The 20204-nt window shown below is 50.1% G+C and overlaps 9 protein-coding genes across 9 annotated transcripts; 3 read left to right on the plus strand and 6 right to left on the minus strand.

Annotated features, from left to right (window-relative positions):
• Window positions 1-173: 173 nt before the first annotated feature.
• Window positions 174-716, minus strand: ABOM_011992 (chitin deacetylase CDA4; the record flags this gene model as incomplete). The annotated part of the gene is made up of 1 exon (XM_022539120.1): window positions 174-716. One exon carries the CDS (start codon window positions 714-716, stop codon window positions 174-176), a length of 543 nt encoding a protein of 180 aa, XP_022383043.1.
• A 1132-nt stretch (window positions 717-1848) lies between these two features.
• Window positions 1849-3680, minus strand: ABOM_011993 (cleavage polyadenylation factor subunit CLP1; the record flags this gene model as incomplete). The annotated part of the gene is made up of 3 exons (XM_022539121.1): window positions 1849-2624; window positions 2685-3447; window positions 3543-3680. 3 exons carry the CDS (start codon window positions 3678-3680, stop codon window positions 1849-1851), a joined length of 1677 nt encoding a protein of 558 aa, XP_022383042.1.
• Window positions 3681-4513: 833 nt separating this feature from the next.
• On the minus strand, window positions 4514-6233 carry ABOM_011994 (putative APSES transcription factor; the record flags this gene model as incomplete). The annotated part of the gene is made up of 5 exons (XM_022539122.1): window positions 4514-4538; window positions 4591-5539; window positions 5595-5757; window positions 5852-6060; window positions 6173-6233. 5 exons carry the CDS (start codon window positions 6231-6233, stop codon window positions 4514-4516), a joined length of 1407 nt encoding a protein of 468 aa, XP_022383047.1.
• Window positions 6234-7593: 1360 nt separating this feature from the next.
• On the plus strand, window positions 7594-8448 carry ABOM_011995 (rho GDP-dissociation inhibitor; the record flags this gene model as incomplete). The annotated part of the gene is made up of 3 exons (XM_022539123.1): window positions 7594-7684; window positions 7876-8247; window positions 8318-8448. The coding sequence occupies 3 exons, from the start codon at window positions 7594-7596 to the stop codon at window positions 8446-8448; spliced, it is 594 nt and encodes a 197-aa protein (XP_022383046.1).
• A 369-nt stretch (window positions 8449-8817) lies between these two features.
• Window positions 8818-9926, minus strand: ABOM_011996 (serine/threonine-protein phosphatase; the record flags this gene model as incomplete). The annotated part of the gene is made up of 3 exons (XM_022539124.1): window positions 8818-9530; window positions 9607-9840; window positions 9911-9926. 3 exons carry the CDS (start codon window positions 9924-9926, stop codon window positions 8818-8820), a joined length of 963 nt encoding a protein of 320 aa, XP_022383045.1.
• Window positions 9927-10937: 1011 nt separating this feature from the next.
• Window positions 10938-15583, minus strand: ABOM_011997 (AP-3 complex subunit beta; the record flags this gene model as incomplete). The annotated part of the gene is made up of 5 exons (XM_022539125.1): window positions 10938-12151; window positions 13037-14650; window positions 14695-15253; window positions 15321-15478; window positions 15544-15583. The coding sequence occupies 5 exons, from the start codon at window positions 15581-15583 to the stop codon at window positions 10938-10940; spliced, it is 3585 nt and encodes a 1194-aa protein (XP_022383044.1).
• Window positions 15584-15923: 340 nt separating this feature from the next.
• On the plus strand, window positions 15924-16628 carry ABOM_011998 (uncharacterized protein; the record flags this gene model as incomplete). The annotated part of the gene is made up of 1 exon (XM_022539126.1): window positions 15924-16628. One exon carries the CDS (start codon window positions 15924-15926, stop codon window positions 16626-16628), a length of 705 nt encoding a protein of 234 aa, XP_022383041.1.
• A 113-nt stretch (window positions 16629-16741) lies between these two features.
• nuf2 (kinetochore-associated Ndc80 complex subunit NUF2) lies at window positions 16742-18320 on the minus strand (the record flags this gene model as incomplete). Its single annotated transcript, XM_022539127.1, has 4 exons — window positions 16742-16855; window positions 16905-17819; window positions 17894-18154; window positions 18219-18320. 4 exons carry the CDS (start codon window positions 18318-18320, stop codon window positions 16742-16744), a joined length of 1392 nt encoding a protein of 463 aa, XP_022383040.1.
• A 276-nt stretch (window positions 18321-18596) lies between these two features.
• On the plus strand, window positions 18597-19666 carry ABOM_012000 (translation initiation factor eIF2B subunit alpha; the record flags this gene model as incomplete). Its single annotated transcript, XM_022539128.1, has 2 exons — window positions 18597-18643; window positions 18700-19666. 2 exons carry the CDS (start codon window positions 18597-18599, stop codon window positions 19664-19666), a joined length of 1014 nt encoding a protein of 337 aa, XP_022383039.1.
• Between the last annotated feature and the right edge of the window lie 538 nt (window positions 19667-20204).

The following is a 20204-nucleotide window of genomic DNA, read 5'->3' on the forward strand; positions in this document are numbered from 1 at the left end:
CTCCACCCAGCCCTAACCAAGTCGGAGACCGTCACAATCTCATACCCCTCCTCCTCAACTCCGGCAAACAACCTTCAGCATCGGCACCGTCCACTCGCGCCGATCATGGCAAATCACAATACTCCCCGGGCGAACCATACTCAGAATATGCCTGGCATTCACCCACCACCACTTCACCTGCGCATCATGCGGATACACACTGCCCAGCACAATCCTGAACCCCAACTCCCCAACACGCCCCGCATGCGCTCACTGAAAAACCCACTCCCAGGCCGAAACCACCTCTCGCGGGGCTCCCGGCGCCCGACCGCCGAATACGCCGCGCGAATGCGATCCTGCACCACGCGCACCTGCTCGCGAAGCTCCCCATCACTCAGACTCCGACTCGGCTCGTCGCGCATCGCATGGTTCCCCAGCTCATGGCCGGCCCGCACCAGCTCATGCAGCTCCGCCTCGCGGCCGGGGATCTGGGACCCGATGAGGAAGAAGGTCGCGGCGGCGGCGTTGTCGGCCAGCACGGCGCGCAGCTCGGGGGTGTGCACGGACGGCGCGTCGTCGATGGTCAGCGCAATGAGCTTCTTGTTGCTGGGGAGCGGCACGTGCCAGAGAGTGTCCGGCCAGCGGTGTTGGAAGTAGCGGATCAGCAGCGACGGCGGCTTGTAGATCAGGTAGAAGGGGGTGAGCAGCGTTAGCGTGAGGAGGAACGGGAGCAGCATGGTTAATAGAAGGCGTTTGAGTTTGCGGCGTGGGAGGAGCATTTCCTCTTGTTTTCTGTTTGTTCTTTTCTAATTTGTTCGTTGGTTTTTTTTGTAAGGGGGGGGGGTTTGGTGTTGGTTGGTTGGTTTTGGGGGGTGAACTCGGTATGTATACTACTCCGTATGTATGTATGAGGTTGGTTTGATCGGGGATTTGATAGCGATAAGGAGGCGGTGTCGGATCGGTTTGTGGTGATTCGTTATGTATTGAATGTTCTCTCCCTCTCTCTCTCTGTGTGTGTATGGTAGGATATCAGATACTTCTTTCGTAGTCACTAAACATAATAGATAAGATTAGAATAGGAATGCCATGCCATGACATGCAGAGAGCCTAAAAGCAACACATACCAAACAACAACAAAAAAAAATCACCAGACGACCGCGACGGGCCCTCCGCGGGTAAAGAACTTAGCGTTTCGAACTGAATCGCCCCGTTGGCGGCGCAGTTCACGTTCCCGAGCCCGGGCCTGCCGACCGCGGTGTCGCTGGGCCTTTTTCTGCCGGCGGAGCTGCGGGTCCGTGATGGGGAGGAGCCGTCTGAGCCAGTTCATGATATGTTGTTCGTTGGGAGATGGCTGGATTCGGAGGTATGTATACTGTTTTTCCCTTGTGCTTTAGAGTGGGGTTTACTGTGTATCGCATGGAGCACCCGTTCTAATTCTAGTCTGACGTAGGGGGGATTTCGCTGGTGCTTATATGTAGTACTGTGTTACTACTAGTAGTACTTCTGACATGCAGCGCTGTTTAGTGGCTGTGTTGGGTTTTGCCCGATGGGAGCGCCAAGCAACACCGTTCGGTTTTGGTTGGATGGGAACGAGAATCTACTGCATATTGTCTGATCTCTAGTTATCTGGTGACCTCATCGGTTTCATTCTGAGGTACAACCAACATACCCACAGCGACTAGTATCCTGATAGGCTGCAAGGGGAAGTTTGATGCCTTGACTGGTCATTTTGAGTAGTTGTAAACGTGACCTATACATATTGAAATCGGCTATAGACTTGTAGGTCGAACCGTGGCTAGCAATCATTGAACCAGTGCCCACCCGACCGAACTCCAGTACTCTTGAATTATATACCCATGAACGACTACCCTATCCCACCAAACCCACCACCTCTCCGGGCCACTTCTTTCCCCAGACAATTGCCCGCGGGGGCACTCGTCCGCCCACCGGGGCCAGAGCACGGATCTTGCCCTTCTCGCTATCCACTTCGGCCACGTACAGGAATCCCATGATACTGGCGTCCCGCACCTCGGCTGCACTGGCGGTCGTGGGTGCGTTGGTGATGGCGATGAGAGAATTGGCGAGGGTGGATGGTGCAGGGGGTGAGACTTTCTTCAACGGCACATTCGAGGCCATGGCGGGAGTGGCGCTCTCGATGCTGGATACTATACCGGGCAAAGGGGTCGCTCGAGCAGGCTCGTCTGGCTGGGTCTGGCTGACCTCGGCGTCGTTGCCTCCTCCGGGGAGGAACGAGTCACCGGCGCCGAGTTGAGACGGGTCATATTCGTCTTCGTCTTCCTCTAGCGATGCGATGGTATAATTGTAGATACTTAGTGTGTTGAATTCAAGCTGTTGGGCGTGTGGAGATAGCGTCACGTTGGTAGTGGACGATGCTGAGAGTGAAAGAGCGGCAGATGCAGTGGACGGAATAGGGTTTCCAAAGAAGTACGTCCGGATCTGGGACTCCCGTACACCCTTCATAAATGTTGCGTCACGATCGACACATCCACCGGATTTGGAGAGCTTCACGACCGTAATGCGCTCGTCCGAGGCCACAGCGGAAGCGCCAGACGTCGGCTTGTTATCGTAGCTCTTCATCATGAGACTGTATAGGCGTTCCGAGCCAATGACAAGGATAGTAGTAACTGTCATCCGTCAGTGCATGCCCACCTTACACAATAAGTAAACCAAGCAAAGGAACATACTCGAAAACTCCGTCACGATGTGGTTGATCATCTCAAGGCTTCCAGGTTTACCCTGACTTAAAGCCCCCGGCGTATCCACAATAATACCAGTTTCCCTAGCCTCTTCATCCTCCGCCATGCGTCCCATCACCGACAGCGCCAACCGCGACACAATAGGCCGGTAAACAGACCCCTCCGCCTCCAGCGGATTCTGCATCGGGTAAAAGTAGACCAACGGTAGCTTCACAGGCACAGCACTGGGCCCCGACATAGGACTGCTCCCCCATCCCTCCTCAACATCCATCATAGTGCGGAACGCCGCCGCTGTCAACGTCCCGGGGACACTAAGCATGCCCTCGTTCGGATCCAAGTTGACAACGATAGGCTGCCTCTCCACCTTCGTCGCATAGGCCGTCAGGATCTTCGCGACACTTGTCTTTCCCGCATTCTCCGGGCCGAGAATCAGCACGCGCGGACCGTCTTTCCCAGTCGCTTTCGCCTCCTGACGCATGGACTCTAGCGCAAAATGCACATTGGCGTATTCAACCATCGGGGTCTCCTCCGCCGTGTACTCGCTTTGACAACCTCCCGCGCCGAGCCCGCGAGGTGTCGCGCCGCCCAGTCCACCCGGTGCCAATCCATCGACGGACGGTCCTGTGTCCCCCGCGCTCACTTCCAGTGTGCAACCATGCCAGGTGTATATTGCGCCTTTCGTCCCGGAGAAGGTGTATGTTTGAGACGGAGCTAGTTCGGTGCCAAAGAGTTCTGCGGTGCCAGCGAGGAGCTATAGTTACCCCTCCAATGGTTGGGAAGGACCGGTCAGTCGCGGTTATGACTTTCATGTATGGGTCGTAACTAGATTTGTGGTGGCCTACTCACCTTGACTCGAATAACTGTGCCGAAAGCAACCTCAAATCTCCACTCGGAGTCCTTCGACAAACTGATTTGGGTCGGTGGTGCGGGCGCAAATTGGTTGTCCGCCGACGGCTGTGTGAGGTCTAGGCCGGGGAGAGACATGGCATTGGTAGGATCAACTGATCCTATATTCCAAAACGAAATGAGAAATAAAGAGGGAAAAAAAAGAAAAAAAACCGGCGCTATTTCCTAACAAACCACGACAAGATGTTCGGGGAGCTTAAAGATCATTATCCAAGCTAACGGCGGAGGTGACGGTGTTTATCATGTTTGCAGCGGAAAGGTTCCAGACTAACTTAACTACAACGTCGGTTACAAAATGCCCTACTTTAAGAGTAAACCCCTACCTTTACGGGAATTATAGAAAACAGCCTGCATAGTATACCATGGCTACATCATCTCATTTTTATTGCATTTGCATTTCACATCCTGTGCTACCGAACCATAAGAGACCATCCCGAGTGCCCATCAAAAACCATCCGATCAATAGAGGCAGCGAAAAGAAACAAAGGATTATAGTTAGTATATCAGGTATCCAGGAAAAAAATAGGAGAATGCGCATGTAGAGAGTGTTTTGATCTCCAGGACCACCGGGCGAAATCAAAAAGCCGATCAATGACCACCATTTCCGAGAAAAGGGCTCTCCTTCTTGCAACCAACGCGCAAAGATTAGAAAGGGTAAGGGTGTAAATACGATACATCAGGAAGTTCTGTGAGGGCAAAATCACAATGCAGCTAGAAGAGTGGTTGCAGGGAGAGGGTATACAGGTCGAGAGAACTAGATCCCTTTCCGGGGGAAAGGAGGGAGCAATCTAGAACCTAAGGCGAATGGGGACAAGGTTCGGCAAAGGAAGTGTTCATCGATGGAAAACGCGACGGTCACTCGGGACAATTGTTCCATAGGAAGGCGCCCAATACAGCTGGTAATAGAACCTCTAAAAGAAATAAGGAATGGAAGCCCTGGTGATGAGTTAGCTCAGGAATAAACAGTAAGGGAAGTCGGCCAACTTACGCAAGTGCAAAAGCAGCAGTGACGCCGACAAGAGCGCGGTTCCTAACACGTTCACGCTTCAACTTCTCTTCCAAGACCTTTGCCCTCTTGGTCCGCAGGGCCTTTGTTTCTTCGTCCTCCTCGTCGTCACTGAGCGCTTCTTCGATGTTGCGCTTCTTAGCAGCCTTTGATGACGATGGCACGGGCTCCTCCTCTGTGCTCTGAAGCTTAGCAGCCTCTTCTACCATTTCCTTGGCCTTGGCAATCATTTGTTCGGTATCTTCCGCAGATGGAGCATCCGGAAGGAGAGAAACGGGTAATTCCACCGAGACGGTGGTCTGGGTCGTTTGTACATCTTTGGCTTCGTCGGCATTAGTTCCAACCTCCAGTTTGACATTCTCCTCCTTGGTCTCCTTGGTCTCCTTGGTCTCCTTGGTCTCCTTGGTCTCCTCGACCTCCTCGACCTCCTCGACCTCTTTGAGCTCCTTCAGCTCCTTAAGCTCCTTTGCCCGGGCAGCTCTGGGTGTCTTCGTGGACTTTGGTGTTGACGCAGACTTCTTGGGAGTAGGGGCCACTCTCTCTTCATCGCGTTCCACACTGGGTTGGATGGTGCCATTGACCGATCCGGACTCGGCTGTAGCATCCAAGGCAGACTGAAGGTTTGCATTTGCCTCACTGGTTGCCTCCTTCACGTCCTTGACTTCCCTAGCTCTCGTGCTCCTTGCCTTGCGCGGGGAAGAGAGCTTTTGTGGGGAAGGGAGCTTTTTGCTGGGGGAAGCAGACCGGCCTCTTCGCAGGCGCGGTGCCGCAGTAAGCTGGGCTGGTGCTTCAATCGGGGGCAAATCGAATCGAGGAGGTGGGGTGATCTGCATGTGCTTCTTCGTACTGGATGGGGTCTGTACAATCTCGGTGGGATCAAGCAATGCTCGTACCCAATCATACATCTGATACTCCTTTGCTAACTCGAGAGCTACCGAACAGTTAGATATGCATGTTCGCGAGCAGCATCAATTGAAGGGGCCTACCTAGTATTGGCGAGATCCAAACATTTCCGGCGATTTCATCCTCGCTGGTTTCCTTACGAGCCTTCACATATTCACGCTCAGTCCGCTCCTCCTCCAATTTTGCCCAGGGGAAGGCAATTTTAAACATCCCGGTAGCGCTGACGTATCCATCTTTGCTGCGTCGCTGTGGGGGTAAAACAAAAAAAAAAGTCGCGCGTTAATTCTCGGTTCTACACGATGCCACTACTCCGACAGATGGGTACAGGGAGGCGACTCACCATCAAAAAGTACGTCTCCGGTTGTTGCTGGGTGTTATGTGAAGGAAATATTTCAGAGCCTTTGAGGTCCCTGGGCAGCTTCACGCGCAAATGCGCATATTCGAAGGGTCCAAGGTTCTCCGGCTTTGTCGCATTCGACGTACCGATCACTGTAGGTCTCACCGTGAGATTTGTTTTTCCCAAACGTCGGCACCGCAAGAGTTCCTCGTCTACAGTCACAATGAGATGTATATGTCAGCCAGGCGCAAGCTTTGAAGCCGAAGCGCGATGGGAGGTGAGCGAGCCCTGGGGATCGCGCGACAAAACGATGTCGGAACTTACAGGTAGGAGTCTCCGGTGGGAGGATGTGGGGATTGTTCTTCTTTGGCAGTAAGCGCGCCATGATGAATGGTCAGGGTGGTCAAATATTAAACTAGAGATGAGGGTCGAATGTTGTGGCAGCAGTTTCCGAGGTGATGTGAAGCAGGATGCGACGCCAGAACGTCGGCCACGTTGCAGGCGCGTCTCTCGCCGCTTTGGTCGAGGGTTAGGTGATAATACGTCACCACGTAGGATGCCCTGATGATAATATCACGATCGACTTGGCGGACGATTTAACCTGTGGGACACAGACGATAGACCCGCGACAAGCCAGGTGGTAGCTGACTCAAGATCAATACGAGAATCGATAAGTAGGGGAGGAAAATAATAAATGGAGGTGGAAACCGGGCGGGCGATTGTTAAGGTCTGTACGCCCGACATACCGTATCAGTTCGTACTCAGTAATGAACGACTGGCATCCAGAGTTTCCTCCACCAATGGCCATGCGGGTAGGTCATGTGACATTCCATGGACGGTATGGATCGGCGGCTACCGGCTGATCCCCGGTATCTGATGAGACCAAGCTTGGGTATGTCACCCGTATTAGTGCCTTAGGGCCTGATCAAGTTGGGTGGGAGATCCCGTTGCCCCGTGACGGGAAATACGTTGAGGAATTGTTTCATCACAGTTGATTGATCTCTTGGGAAGGTCTTCTGGTGGATGTCCTACAGCAGTTCCATTGATACTTACTTTTTTCTTGTTGTCTTTCACTTCATTCTCATTCAAGGCTCAGCCACATATCCATACCGTGTTTGTTGACCTACAAAGAGTGGAAAGGCGTCAAGCAGGGAGAATTCACCTGTTGCTTTATATGGAGTATATTTTGACATCGCCACTGGAGTTTACCGATACTCCCACAGCTCCCAAGGATGTACATATTTACAGCACCGAATGGAATTCACTTTGAGATAGTTGTGGTCACAATAAAGCCATTGACCTTGAAAAAAGAGCAAGAACAAACATAATTCCCCCCGTTGGGACCCGGAAAAGTGAGGAGATATTTCTGGAATCAAATGTCTCGTCGTCGTCGTCGTCGTCGTCGTCGTTCTGGGCCTCCCCTGAAACTCTTGTCCACCGCCTTTCTTTGCACCCCACTGTGTGGGCTGAGAGCCAACGAATCCCCCACCGGTGCTTGACTACCAAAACAAAACCGCCCCTCTTAGTCTTCATTGTTGCTGTTCTTTTTGCTACTCTCACCTAAATCCTTGCAGGGCCGAATAGACTTAATTTTCCTTGTGGATTCCCGTTGACGCTGCGTATATCTCCCCTTTCTCCCCGGATCTACTTACTCTACATAAGTGATCTATCCTCAGTCATCCCACTTCCCCTTAGGCTACACACTACCACATATACTAATACCCCACCAAGCTCCTACCGACACAATGCCCGAGCACGAAGAAGATCTCATTGCCTCCAAGACCGAGGGTTTCAAGGTTGGAGAGAAGAAGACAATCAATGAGTACACTGAGCTTGGTATGTAGATCTCTCCGTCCATATGTGAATCTCGAATTTCATGATGCACCACCCTGCCTCGTGGCATCGCCCCTTGCCGTTATGCAAGAACGGGAGCTATGGCTCCATTCCAGCTGCCACCCGAGCTAGTCTGGCCATTTGACCCTCTTCCATCATGCTATACGCCTATGCTAAATCTTGATCCTCATCAGATAAGAATGACGAATCCCTAAACCGCTGGAAGGCCTCTCTAGGCCTTGCAACCGGTGCATCAATTGGAGACCCCAACGACCCCCGAAAGTGCATTATCAAGTCTCTCGCCCTGGAGGTTGAGGGACGCTCCGATGTGGTCATCGACGTGTCCGCGCCCGGTGCAGTTGATACTCTCAAGGACAAGCCATTCACCATCAAGGAGGGTGCCCACTTCCGGATCAAGGTCGTCTTCCAGGTGCACCATGAGGTCCTGAGCGGTCTGAAGTACCTGCAGGTCGTGAAAAGAAAGGGTATTAGAGTTAGCAAGGACGAAGAGATGCTGGGCAGCTATGCCCCCAACACCACCGACAAGCCCGTTTACGAGAAGAAGTGTAAGTTTGCTCTGCCTCTGGTGCGTCTGCGGCCGTAATCTAGGTGCTAATTCCCTCGTTTCTTTTTCAGTCCAAGAGGAAGAGGCCCCCTCCGGAATAATCGCTCGGGGCCATTACAACGCGGTTTCGAAATTCCTGGATGACGACGACCACACCCATCTGCAGTTCGAGTGGTCGTTTGATATCGCGAAGGATTGGTAAATCTGACGGTTCCCGGATGAACTACGACTCTGTCATGACCAGCATTCTTTGAAATTTGCAAGCGTTGTACGGAACTGCGTTCTTGGAATTTTTGACCTTCTCTCAGAACTACATCCCCATGACACACACTCTTGGGTTGTCGTATATAGGTCCTAATAATTGGATCCCGTTTCTCTAAGTGCTCCAGACATACAAATACCACATAGATATATATAGTCTTGTGTGTTCATTTGCTGGTAGTCTTCACCGCTATTTGAACGCAATGCTGTCTATATAAAATGCTTTGCCCATCATCTACCAAACTCCAAACAAGAAAAGATTGTATTGAATAAATGGGACATGGAAGGAAACAAATAAAAAAAAAGGGTATCACAAAAAGTAGTCAATTACCGGGTTCTGTCCGTCCTTATTCTGCTGCGCTTGCTGCTCGTTGCGATGGACATCGTTCTCTGGAGCCGCGTCGAAGATGTTGAAAAACCTCTCACCGGTATCGCTAACTTCGAGGACACTGGCAAGATTACCACACCGATAGCAGTAGTTCGGTGCACTCCATACGGTGCTTAGCCGGTCATCGTAGAGAACCTGATACCCCTCCTGACATAGTTGATGCGCCCGCAGAATATGAGACATGCTATTGACTTCGAGGAATTTCCGGACAACCTGCGCGCCGAATGTATACCCGGCTCCCCTTGGCGAAAGGGAAAACTCATCGCGTTCGGTATCCGGATCGGACCAGACCAGATCGGCCATGGGGCCTTCATGAGGGATCTCACGAAAACGGTCAATGATTTTAATCTGGTCTATAGAATGGATGGAGGGGGAGAGGCCGCCGTGCACGCAGAAGATTTGATCGTTAATAACCACGCTCAGGGTGAGGAAGTCGAACATATCAGTGAAGTAGTGCCAGACGTTGGGGTTGCCGTATTTCCGCACGCACTCGGTATAGAATCCGTAGGACTGCGTGACACCGCGAGACTCGTGGTTTCCTCGAATAAGATGCACACGATGAGGGTATCGTAACTTCAAGCAGACAAGAAGGGAGATTGTCTCCACACTGAATAAACCGCGATCTACGTAATCGCCTGTAGTGAAAAAAAGCATGAAGTATTAGCTGAACGGTCCAACAGAATTCTGGATTTGCGTAGTCCCTGAACTGACCTAGAAATAGATAATTTGTGTTCGGGCAGAAGCCTCCGATCTTGAATATTTCAAGCATATCAAAGAATTGCCCGTGAATATCTCCCACTACCGTTACCGGTGCCGCAATATGGACCACATTGCTCTCTTTCATCAACAGCTCTTTAGCTTTGGCGCATATTGCCTCAATCACAGAGTCTGCCAGTAACTCCTTTCTATAGAGCCTCTCTATACACTCGTCTAGGTCGATACTCGCTACGACACAATGAAAGTTAGTCTAGCACACACATACGCAGACAAGGAGGCTGTGGGGTTCTTAACTTACCCGGTAAGCCAGGCATTTTGTTTGGATATATCTGAATGGATGATTGGAAACACTTCTATGCTGGTATAGTAGAACGATGATGAAACGACTGGGTCAAGTTTCGAGATATTCTAAGCGCGAGATGTCACTGAGCGCGTCGGGATAGGGAAATAAACAGTGCGCAGGTCGTGTCGAGGAAGTATAGTATGTCTGTGTGAGAAGTTGTTGCAGTACTAGTTCGCATCATGACCAACAGATATAGCAGGACGTATGTGAACAGTGCCAACTGAGCCCGTGTAGCTCAAAGGGCTAAATGATGGCAAGAAGAATGTCCAGGCAGGGTTCGGATCGCGACATAAAATCTCGAATGGGTTTTCTTAGAAATCAATTCATCGTCGGCAAAGGATCTGGACACATCGATAACTCTCGGTCATCACAATAGCGGTGCCACTGGCACGCAGCGGATCCAATTAATTTGAATTGTGCCGTACCACACCGCCTGTTTTCTGGAGTGGAGCCTAAAATGGATAAGTGAGCACGTGGGGTCGCTCGCCTCAACATGATATACGGAGCACTTGCGGAGTAGTTAATAGTATTGAATAACTTCATATCTGCGGAGGCTACTAGGTATGTTAGGGCTTTCCCTTTCTGGAATGGGCCTAGACCCTCGCCGCCTTTTACTCCCTCGCGAAGTATACAACCCCTACTATTCTCACCAAGGCGTTACCCTGGACTGAGACCTGCGCTTCGAGTTCGTGGCGCTAACCTTACATAACAAGCAAGTCCGTCTGGTATTTATTTGCTTGAGGCATTATCCTCAAATGGGTATATGGTGCTGGCCGCTTGTTGTGTACTTGATTTAGATATTCCCCCTATCCCGCATGTTCATGTATGCCAGCAAGCGCAGAATTTGGCGCATTTTAGATATGCAATGTCTACAACCTGTTTATCGGATATACTTAGTAGCGTTCTAAGCTTCACAAGCATTCTACAATTCTAGAGATTCTTGGTACAGCATTTCGCAACCGTCCTTTCATGCCCCGAGTAATCACTTTTTCAAGAAAGTCAAGGCAGCAAGGCACAACGCATCCACTCCAACTCTCATCGTTGGCTGGATAACAGGTGCGAAAAGCGCCGAGTGATTCCCGGGGATCTCTTCCGTGCGAGAATCTGCCTGTGCCTGATCCCACAGTTCAAGATCAATGCCTCCCAGAAGCCAGAAACAGCTCGGGATCCCTCGGCAGGTTGCCAGCGTAGAGAAATCTTCACTAACGTTGGTTCGCGGTACGTCGTCATCGAAGTCCTCAAAGTGAGTCGCGAATGTCGCGGCAACTTGAGATGCAGCATCTTTGTCGTTCACGGTAGGCGGGAAGCGCCTTGTCGGAGTGAACACAGGGGGCTTGGGTGAGCCACTCGCCGCGCACTCAGCCTCGACGATACGCTTAATTGCAGAGATGATTTGTTCCCGGATCTCTAATTTAACAGATCGAAAGTCAACACCGATCTCGGCTCTGTCGGTAATGATGTTCTCTGTCTGCCCGGCCTGGAGACTTCCAACGGTCAAGACAGCGAGGTCGCTTGGGTTGATCTCTCTGCTCACGATACTCTGTAGTCGAATAACAATGTGTGCAGCAAGAATCACTGGATCCACCGTCTGATGAGGCTGAGATCCATGGCCGCCACGCCCAAAGACTGTGATCTTCATGCTGTCGGCAGCAGCCATGATGGCTCCAGGGCGAGAGCCAACACTTCCAGCCCGCATTCTCATGACGTGCTGACCAAGGACGTAATCAGGAACCGGAATCTTAGAATAAAGCCCATCGTCAACCATCGCCTGCGCGCCTCCACCTCGCTCTTCGTCTGGTTGGAACAGCACAATTAAAGTCCCACTCCACGCATCCCGCATCTTTACAAGCGTCTCTGCTGCTGCTAGGAGACATGTAATATGCATATCATGACCGCAAGCATGCATTACCGGCTTTTCATTCCCTTCCGTATCGCGCATGGTGGAGACGCTTGCATAAGGGAGCCCGGTCATCTCCTTGACTGGCAGGGCGTCCATGTCCGCTCGCAGGAGCACAGTCTTGCCCTCGCCATTTCGAAACACACCCGCTAGGCCGTATCCTCCGATGTTGGTATGAAGCTCATAGACGTTCAGCTGGGCCAGATGTGCCGCGAGCTTTTCCGATGTAGATTTCTCTTGCCGAGAAAGTTCGGGATGCGCATGGAAATACTTGTAAAGATCCTCATAGGGGGTTAAGTCTAATGACGCTGCCGTCAAAACTTCTGACAGGCTTGACCATGCCATCTTATGGAATGGCAACACGTGGTAGACGTGGAAGGATATATGTTGTGCAAGGGAGGTGGGGTTGCATTGTATGGGGTTCCTCGTAATATATAGTGCTCTACTAGTGAATAATTCGGGGCGCGGTATACACGACCCCGCAAGCTTAACGGCCAGGCCGGCCCAGCGGTCATTGTACCTCTTATGTAGGCAACCTCTATAAAAAGGTACATGGAATTTTTACAATAATTCAACAATCGGTAAGCACTAAGGTTGTTTAGTTATAGATAAGCTACTAATCTATTTAATTCGAGGTGCAGTTTAAGATATTATGTTTCATTATCCTAAAAACGTAAAAATTATATAAACAGGCATCGCTTCATGTCTACAATCTCCTTTACCATATTAATTCTAGATATCTATATCTTTGAGCTAGTGGTATTACCCAAAGTAATGATAAGATACATACACATGTTGTAAGGGATCCCCATATAAACGAAAGCTGACTCATGTGATAATGTTTCTTAGGGTATGGGCCTGCAATAGGAAATCCGGCCAGCCGGTGGCATAATAATCAGGTAATGGATGCCCTAAGTTGGTGGCATGATTGTAGATTCATTGCACTACTTACAAGTACTTGAATCGGGTAAGTGACATTCTCTTGTAACTATTGATTTGTTTTTCGAATGTTTAGCAAGCCTGAACGATAAGTCTATGTTATTGAGTTTCTAAGCTGTCCTCTATATATGTTTCTATCCCAAGGTTCATGTAGTTCCAGATGTCCCCAAATCATCAAAGTACATCCCTCGAGGATCCTTGAATATGCGTATCACTCTGGGTTAAGAGTTGCCTTGCTTCTTCACCGTCATCCGAATCTGTCTCTTCTTCGGTCTCCTCCTCCTCATCTTCTTCCTCCTCGTCTGTCTCCTCTTCAGTCTCCTCTTCAGTCTCCTCCTCAGAGTCCGTAACCTCTTCTTCCGACTCTGTTTCTTCTTCAGATTCATCGTCCTCTAACCATTGATCGAGAGTCTTATTCTTCGTCGCCGATGCCGCTGCTGGCATGCGCCCGTTCGGCTGTCTACTTGCAGCCGCGACAGTGTTCTGATGCTCACGTAGGGCTCTATCAAGACGTTCACCTGCAGTCGCAGGTGTTTTTTCTGTAAGTTCGGATTTGACATCTGGTTCCCGAAGGCTGGGATCAGGTTCTTTCCCTAACTCAACCCAGTCAGGGAGGTTTTTATAACCTGTGAGACCATGAGGACCCGCGTCCGGGCCAACAATCAAGGTAGAAGAACCAATCAAAAGATCCTTTCTTGTCTCAGATGGGCTAGGGGCGTGGGGTACTGGTTTCGGTGCGAGAAGCAGCAAGTTCGCAAGCTGCGTCGAGGAAGGTGAAGAAAGAAGAGCTTTGTATAGTCGAGCACGGTCACGTAGATCATATGAGCTGTCATATCTAGCAAGGAGGAGAAGATATCTCCAAAGGAGAGTAATTCTATCTTCCTCCGGTTCAGATTTCTGTTCATCGTGCTTGTTTTCTTCGTTTTTCTCCTCATCCTGATCGTCGGTCCACTCATTCTTATATTGCTGCTCGACCTTGGGGCTTGCCTGCTGTTCCTCCTTGGGAGGGTTCCTTATAAGGTAGTGTAGATACACCTTAGCCCCTAAGAGAACAATCTGTTGTTTCACGGCTTCTGCCTCATTGGCAAAGTCCTGTACCAGAATTCGCAGAATATCTGGCGCAAAGTTCCTCTCCGGTTCTGTACCCGCATATTCCCCGACTAACCATACAATAGTCGCTCTAGCATCCGGATTATTCGTCAATCCGAGGTGTTTCACCAACTCAATGACCGTTTGTTCATGCGAAGCTGGATCTTGCTGGATTAGATGTCGGATCACAGTCAAGGATTCAGATACTAGATTGTCGTCCAGGCTAATAATTTGGTTGAGCAGTAGGCGAAGACAATGACCAGCCGTGCTAGGGTCGCTTTGCGCACAGCGTCCGATTGCGCGAACGCTCTCACGCACCAGGTCGGGATCCGTTCCCTGGGAGAAATGTTCGAGTTCGCTAAGAATCACGCCCTTCAAGTGTATACCACAATGAGGGAAAAGGATCGTGAGAATCTCAAGCTTTAGACGCCAGATATGAGGTGGATCTGAGGCACGGACGAGGAAGTGAGAGACATATTTTCTGAAAGGCGCGGGATGACGCAAGCAAACAGCAACAATGTTGTAGAGCACAATATGCTGCACGTCCTGAGGGCTTCGGAGTAGAGCGACCAAAGGACCAACAACTGCAGCAAGGTACTCTGGCGGGGCGAGATACAGGAAACAGCGAACGATATTCACAATGACTGCGGAATTACGATTTTGTAAAAGTAGCCTGCAGGAGCGCAGAAAAAGCTCAAGATCAGGATCTACTATGGGCACTTCGTATTCCTTGCCACCCTCGTCATCTCCCTCTTCATCATCGTAGAAGCCTTCGATACCGCTTGTTTAACTTTCTCGGTTCTGGGGGGGAAACATTTTCGGGCATAGATAGTCAAAAGGCGTAATGTTGCGATCTGGCCCCATTCATCCATATCGACAAGCTTCTTGACCAAAGCACGGTAGTGCTTGTGGATAAGATCGATTCTATCGGGACAAACTTCTAAGAAAGCAGAGACAGCCGGCCCAGCGACGAAATACTGGGTATCGCCTAGTAGCGTAGAGAGGTAGCCTATTAACTGCGGCAGAGTGCTCGGGTCCAGTCGATAGCACTTCGGAATGGCCAGGGCAGCTGCTTTGCGGACATGCGGGCTCATATCACCGCAACCACGCTTAATTGCAAGGGAAACGATCTGGCTGATCACTGGCACTCTGATGCCGGACATTGTGCGGAGTGCCATGGCCCGTACCTGGGGGCTTTGATCCGTAAGCGATTTCTGGATCGTGTTGATGGACAAGAGCGCAAGGTCGGGCTCGGTCTCAGCGTGGTGAACCAGGTAGATGTAAACAAGCTTCTTAACCTCGATATTCGCATTTGCGACATTCTTGACGACTGCCGAGAAGAAAGGAAGGGAGGGCTCGGAGCGATACATCAACTAATTAACAGAAGCAAGGTAATGTCAGCTACAGTACTGACTCGGTCAAACCGGAGCTCTTCCATACCGTGATCACTCTGCGCATGCCATCCAGGACTTCCCGATCATGACGACTATCGAGTAGCTTTTTGATATGTGAGATGGTCACGTCGTGGGACGTAAGGCCTGTACTGGAGCCTCTGGTCATTGCTGCGGACTGAGCTGCTTCAAGAGTGAGCTCTCGAGCTACAAACAGTCAGCTACTCAATTCGGCGGGCTCTATCATAAGAGGATGACAGCGTTTCTATTACCTGTTTCCAGCATCGACGATATCCGGGAGATAGTCTCCATCTTGACCCCAAGGCCCTCTTTGGGGCACACACTAAATTTCTGGTTTTGAGTGGGTGTATTGTCCCTAAGGAAGTGAAGGGGGTAGAAAGAGTTGAGAGTTTGCGGCGGAGAGCGGGCAGGTGACGATAACACCTAATAAATGGAACTAATTAGATGAACTGCTGCCCGTCTCCCCGCAACTCACCAATTCAGCTTGCCGGCATCGCGCGACGTATCATTGAATACCAGTATTAAACAATGTTCCTGCTTAAGGTGCTTGAATGAAATCGTTTATGTATTTAACTATGACGACATCTTTCATTTCATCAGCTACGGTTCCTAACCTTTCATTCGGACAAGCATGACAACTATCATACCAGCCCGCCAAATATATATTGGCAACTGGGTGACAGACTTGGTACAATACATCCTCGACCATGACGCCAGCAGAACAGTTTTAATCATCTGTTCGACTCGAGATACTTTTCTCAAGCAGTTGCTCGCCATCACGCACGCTCATTTAAGCAAAACTGCGGAGAGCCACCCAATCCTTACAAAAACCATTGGACTCCTCTCAGAGTCAAACAGAATCAAGCTCGTCTACTGCCCGACATTAGAGAATCTTCGAGCTTATCTCTCTGTGCTACCTTCGTCTGATGACCTCATGCAAGGGCCTGTCGCCGAAGAACCAAAGACACAGAAGCCTTTAATGGCCATTCTTGACCTAGTAGCTTTGCACCTGCAAACTTCAGAGTTCTCTGCTCAGGGATTATCCAGGACTTTTGCGACCGCTGTTGAGGCTGCCTCAAGGGAGGGAATGGATCTTGTGCTTTGCGAATGCCAAGATGCTTCAACCCAGAATGACGACGAACGGGGTGAAATACTATGGTACACTAATGTCCCATTGCTTAACAGTTCAGTGCGACGGGGGGGAAGTGCTTGGCTTGGACGGAGTGTGCCTGTCAACAGGGTCGCCCAACGGTGGTTCGAATTTATCGAATCAAGCCACCCTGCCCCAGATATGAAAGTTACTAGCGTCATTGGGTCAATAAATGAATTGAAGTAGTGTTATGTTATGGAATTATGTTCTATCGTTTTGCTAGTGTAAAACCGCAACCAACCGGGTATCCTTGAGCCGACCATATAACTCCTAAAAAACAAGCAACATGACTCCGTGACTCATATACACTTTTCCATTTCCGTAATATAAAGTTTGATATGCGATTCCAGCCTCAAATATTCATCATGGGCACTTTGAATTTCGCTTTCGATGTTTTCCTTGAGGTCCACCATCTGATACGAGTTAGCCATCGGAACAACCACAGAAGGGCCGAAATCATACCTTTTTCTCAGTTTGTTCAATTCTAATCCTCCTTCTCTCCATATCACGTTGTTTTTCTGCGCGCTCTTCACGAAGCTGTTTCTGGACCTCCCGGAGTTCCTCCATCCGGGCCTGCGCTGCCTCTGCCTTCTCTTGCGCATTCTTTCGCAGGGTTTCAATCCTTTCATTCCATCTTGCTAACTGTCGCTGCAGCAACTTTTCAGTTTGTTCCACTTCTCTGACGCTGTTGCCTCTTTCTGAGATCGCTTCCTTGTTCCGAGATGCTCGTGATTCTTCATCCTCCTCCTTTTGCAACTCCGCAGAGATGTCTTCAAGAAGCCTAACGCAAGCCTGGACATCATTGCTGACGACCGTGAACGTATCTGATGAAGTTTGAAGTGCTCTCGCCCTTTTCTCCATCGCATCGATCTGAGCTTTCTCACGTAGTAGATTCTCCGACAGCTCGGTCAGAGAGGCCTGGAGACTGACCGGACTTTCCATGGCATATGGGCGGAGCTTCTCAACCTCTTGTCGGGTACGCACGACTTTCTCCGTCTTCTCCTCTAGCTGCGTTTGCCGTCTAGCTTTATCTGCCTTGACTCGTTCCAATGTCTCAGCAACCCGCTCCTGGTTCCGTCTCAACTCGAGTAGTCGCGCCTTTAATTCGTCGTTTCTCCTAACTTTATCCTTTACCTGTGCTTCGTTGGCTCGTAGATTCCGGCGCATCTCCTCCAGGCGTTGCTCCATCTCTTGGTTCTCTGCATATAAGGTATCAATCCGTGCCTTGGTCTTCTCTGACTTGTTGAAATGCTCATCAATGACGGGCGTTTGAGACTCGCGAAATCGAACAAAGTTGATAAGATAAGAGAATATTTTGACCAAGCGATCGTGCGTAGGCTTTGTTAGGTCCGTAAAAGTAAAATCGTTGACCCCGCACTATGTTGTGAGACGAGTTAGCTGCGCTCACAGGATAGATAGACAGTGACAATCCTGGTAAAGGTTTCACCCACCTCCATCAGAAGCTTTCTTAGGCTGACGAAGAACCCCATGAGGTTCCGTGTATCGGCAGGGACAATATCGGGAAAGTCGCCGCCAACATCATCTGCCGCTGCGCGCATTGCAGGCTCCACTGCTTCATGGGTGATGTTCATAAGGAGCTCAGCGAACCATTCGAATACCATCTGGATTTGTTGGGGGTTCGGCTTGATAAGGTCTGCAGCAGTGAAAGGTATACCGATATCGTTAATACATCCTGCAATCTCCTTATCAGGCTGTTGTCACTGTTAGAGAATCATTACAGTAATGGGCAGATGGCTGCTTAAGCAATATACTGACCAGGCGCATTAATGCATCGTTCTCATCTTCCTTCTTGCGACCTCTGCCGTGCTGTTGCTGGGAGCCACGAAATTGCTGGCTCATTCGGTGATTATAAGCCATTTTATCAGACAGACCTCACTCTGAACTGAAGTCTGACAGAAACGATACGGGTCGGAAAATAATCGTGGTGGGTAGTTGAATGTTATGATGATTGTTTACCGCCAAGGGCCTCGCAGGGCAACCGAACAGGACTAGCGCGTATTGAGAGGGGCAGTGATGCAAACAGCACAAACACTACCCACGTCGCTTTCAAGGTTTCGATGACTCTTCGCTATATTGAGTTCTAATGCTTTTGAAGAGACTATCAAGTCACCAAGTGTTCTCCAAACAGTCATTATGGCGTCCACTACGCCGGCACCATCAGAAGCTGCCAAGCCCTTCGAGTGAGTTTCATACACTGCTAAACCTTGAGTCTTGCAATAGGCTAATCTGTCGCCAGCATTGTCGCAACTTACAATGAGCTGCTTCGCTCGGATCCGGACTTGACCATGCCAATTGCTGCCATCGAAGCTTTGGTATTACTTCTCACACACTCTCCTTCGTCAACGATATCAGAAACCCTCGATTTACTCGCAAAGTCTACCGCCCACCTGAAAAAATCAATCCCTAATCCCATTGGTCTCTCGGCTGGAACCGATCTCTTCCAACGGTATCTGATTACTACGCTACAGCGACCAGGTCAGCTAGGGCCCGCTGGAGATTTCAACGCTATCAGAGCCCATCTTCTCTCGAACGGTCGGTTGTTCATCAGACGTGCAAAGGAAAGCCGAGACAAGATTGCTGCGTTTGGAAGGGGATTTGTTCGGGATGGCAGTACAGTATTGACGAACGGTGGATCCCGAGTCGTCGCTTCATTATTGCAGAAGGCTGCTGATGAGAAGGGTGGGCCTTCTGCGGTGCGTTTCCGTGTCATCTATGTCCTTTCTCCTGCCAAGGACTCTTCTGCGGAACCTGAGGGTATGGAAACAGTGCGCGCGTTGCGCGCAAAGGGTGTCCCTGTTGCTACGATTCCAGAATCAGCCGTTGCATACTCACTTGGAAAGGCGGACATTGTCATCGTGGGTGCGGAAGGTGTGGTGGAAAATGGAGGCATTGTGTCTCGCATGGGAACCTACCAAATCGGCCTTCTTGCCAAGGCTATGGCAAAGCCTTTCTACGCCGTGGCGGAAAGCCACAAATTTGTCCGACTGTACCCACTTGGGCAATATGATCTACCCATTGAACAACGAGTGATTGACTTCAACACTGAAGAAGATATCACTGACGGCCACAAGCCACAGTCGGTAGCTCATAGTTCGGATGTGGTGGACTTCACACCGCCCCATCTCATATCCGCCTTGATCACAGACAGTGGTGTCCTAACACCAAGTGCTGTTAGTGAAGAGTTGATTAAGATCTGGTTCTAAAAACTTTGAGAACTATGAAGTATAGATGTCGCCAAGTTGGTGTGCAGGTTCGGCGTTTGAGCTTAATGATGTACCCTGTTTCACGGCAAGGCACGGTGTATTTCATCGGAGCTGAGGAAGTCCAGCTGGAAAGGACCTAATTCTGAGCTATCACCGAGTGGATCGGTTCTGACTGACTCGATGTGCAGCACATCGACTACATGTGTGGCTGTTCAATAGTATTTGGCTTGTCGGCAAGGCACGGAAAACAGGCTCCCACATCTCCTTCGTCACGCGACTGGGCACATGTGATCTGTCTTATTTTACGGATGCTCTCCGAGTATTGGAATAAATAAGTCGGAAAATGGATGTTCTCCGTAAGGACGAGGAGTTGAGTCTTCTAGGCGCTGGTGGAAGGAGACTATGCCATGTAGAAGCATGGCTTTGATACGACCCATAAAAAAAAGAGTAACATCATGACTTGATTAGACAATAATGAACTTGAGAGATAATGGATTCCCTTTCAAAGATGATCCACACCCACGCGTTTCAACCCTTT

Source organism: Aspergillus bombycis (assembly GCF_001792695.1).
Source record: "Aspergillus bombycis strain NRRL26010 chromosome Unknown contig00220, whole genome shotgun sequence".
Taxonomy (NCBI): domain Eukaryota; kingdom Fungi; phylum Ascomycota; class Eurotiomycetes; order Eurotiales; family Aspergillaceae; genus Aspergillus; species Aspergillus bombycis.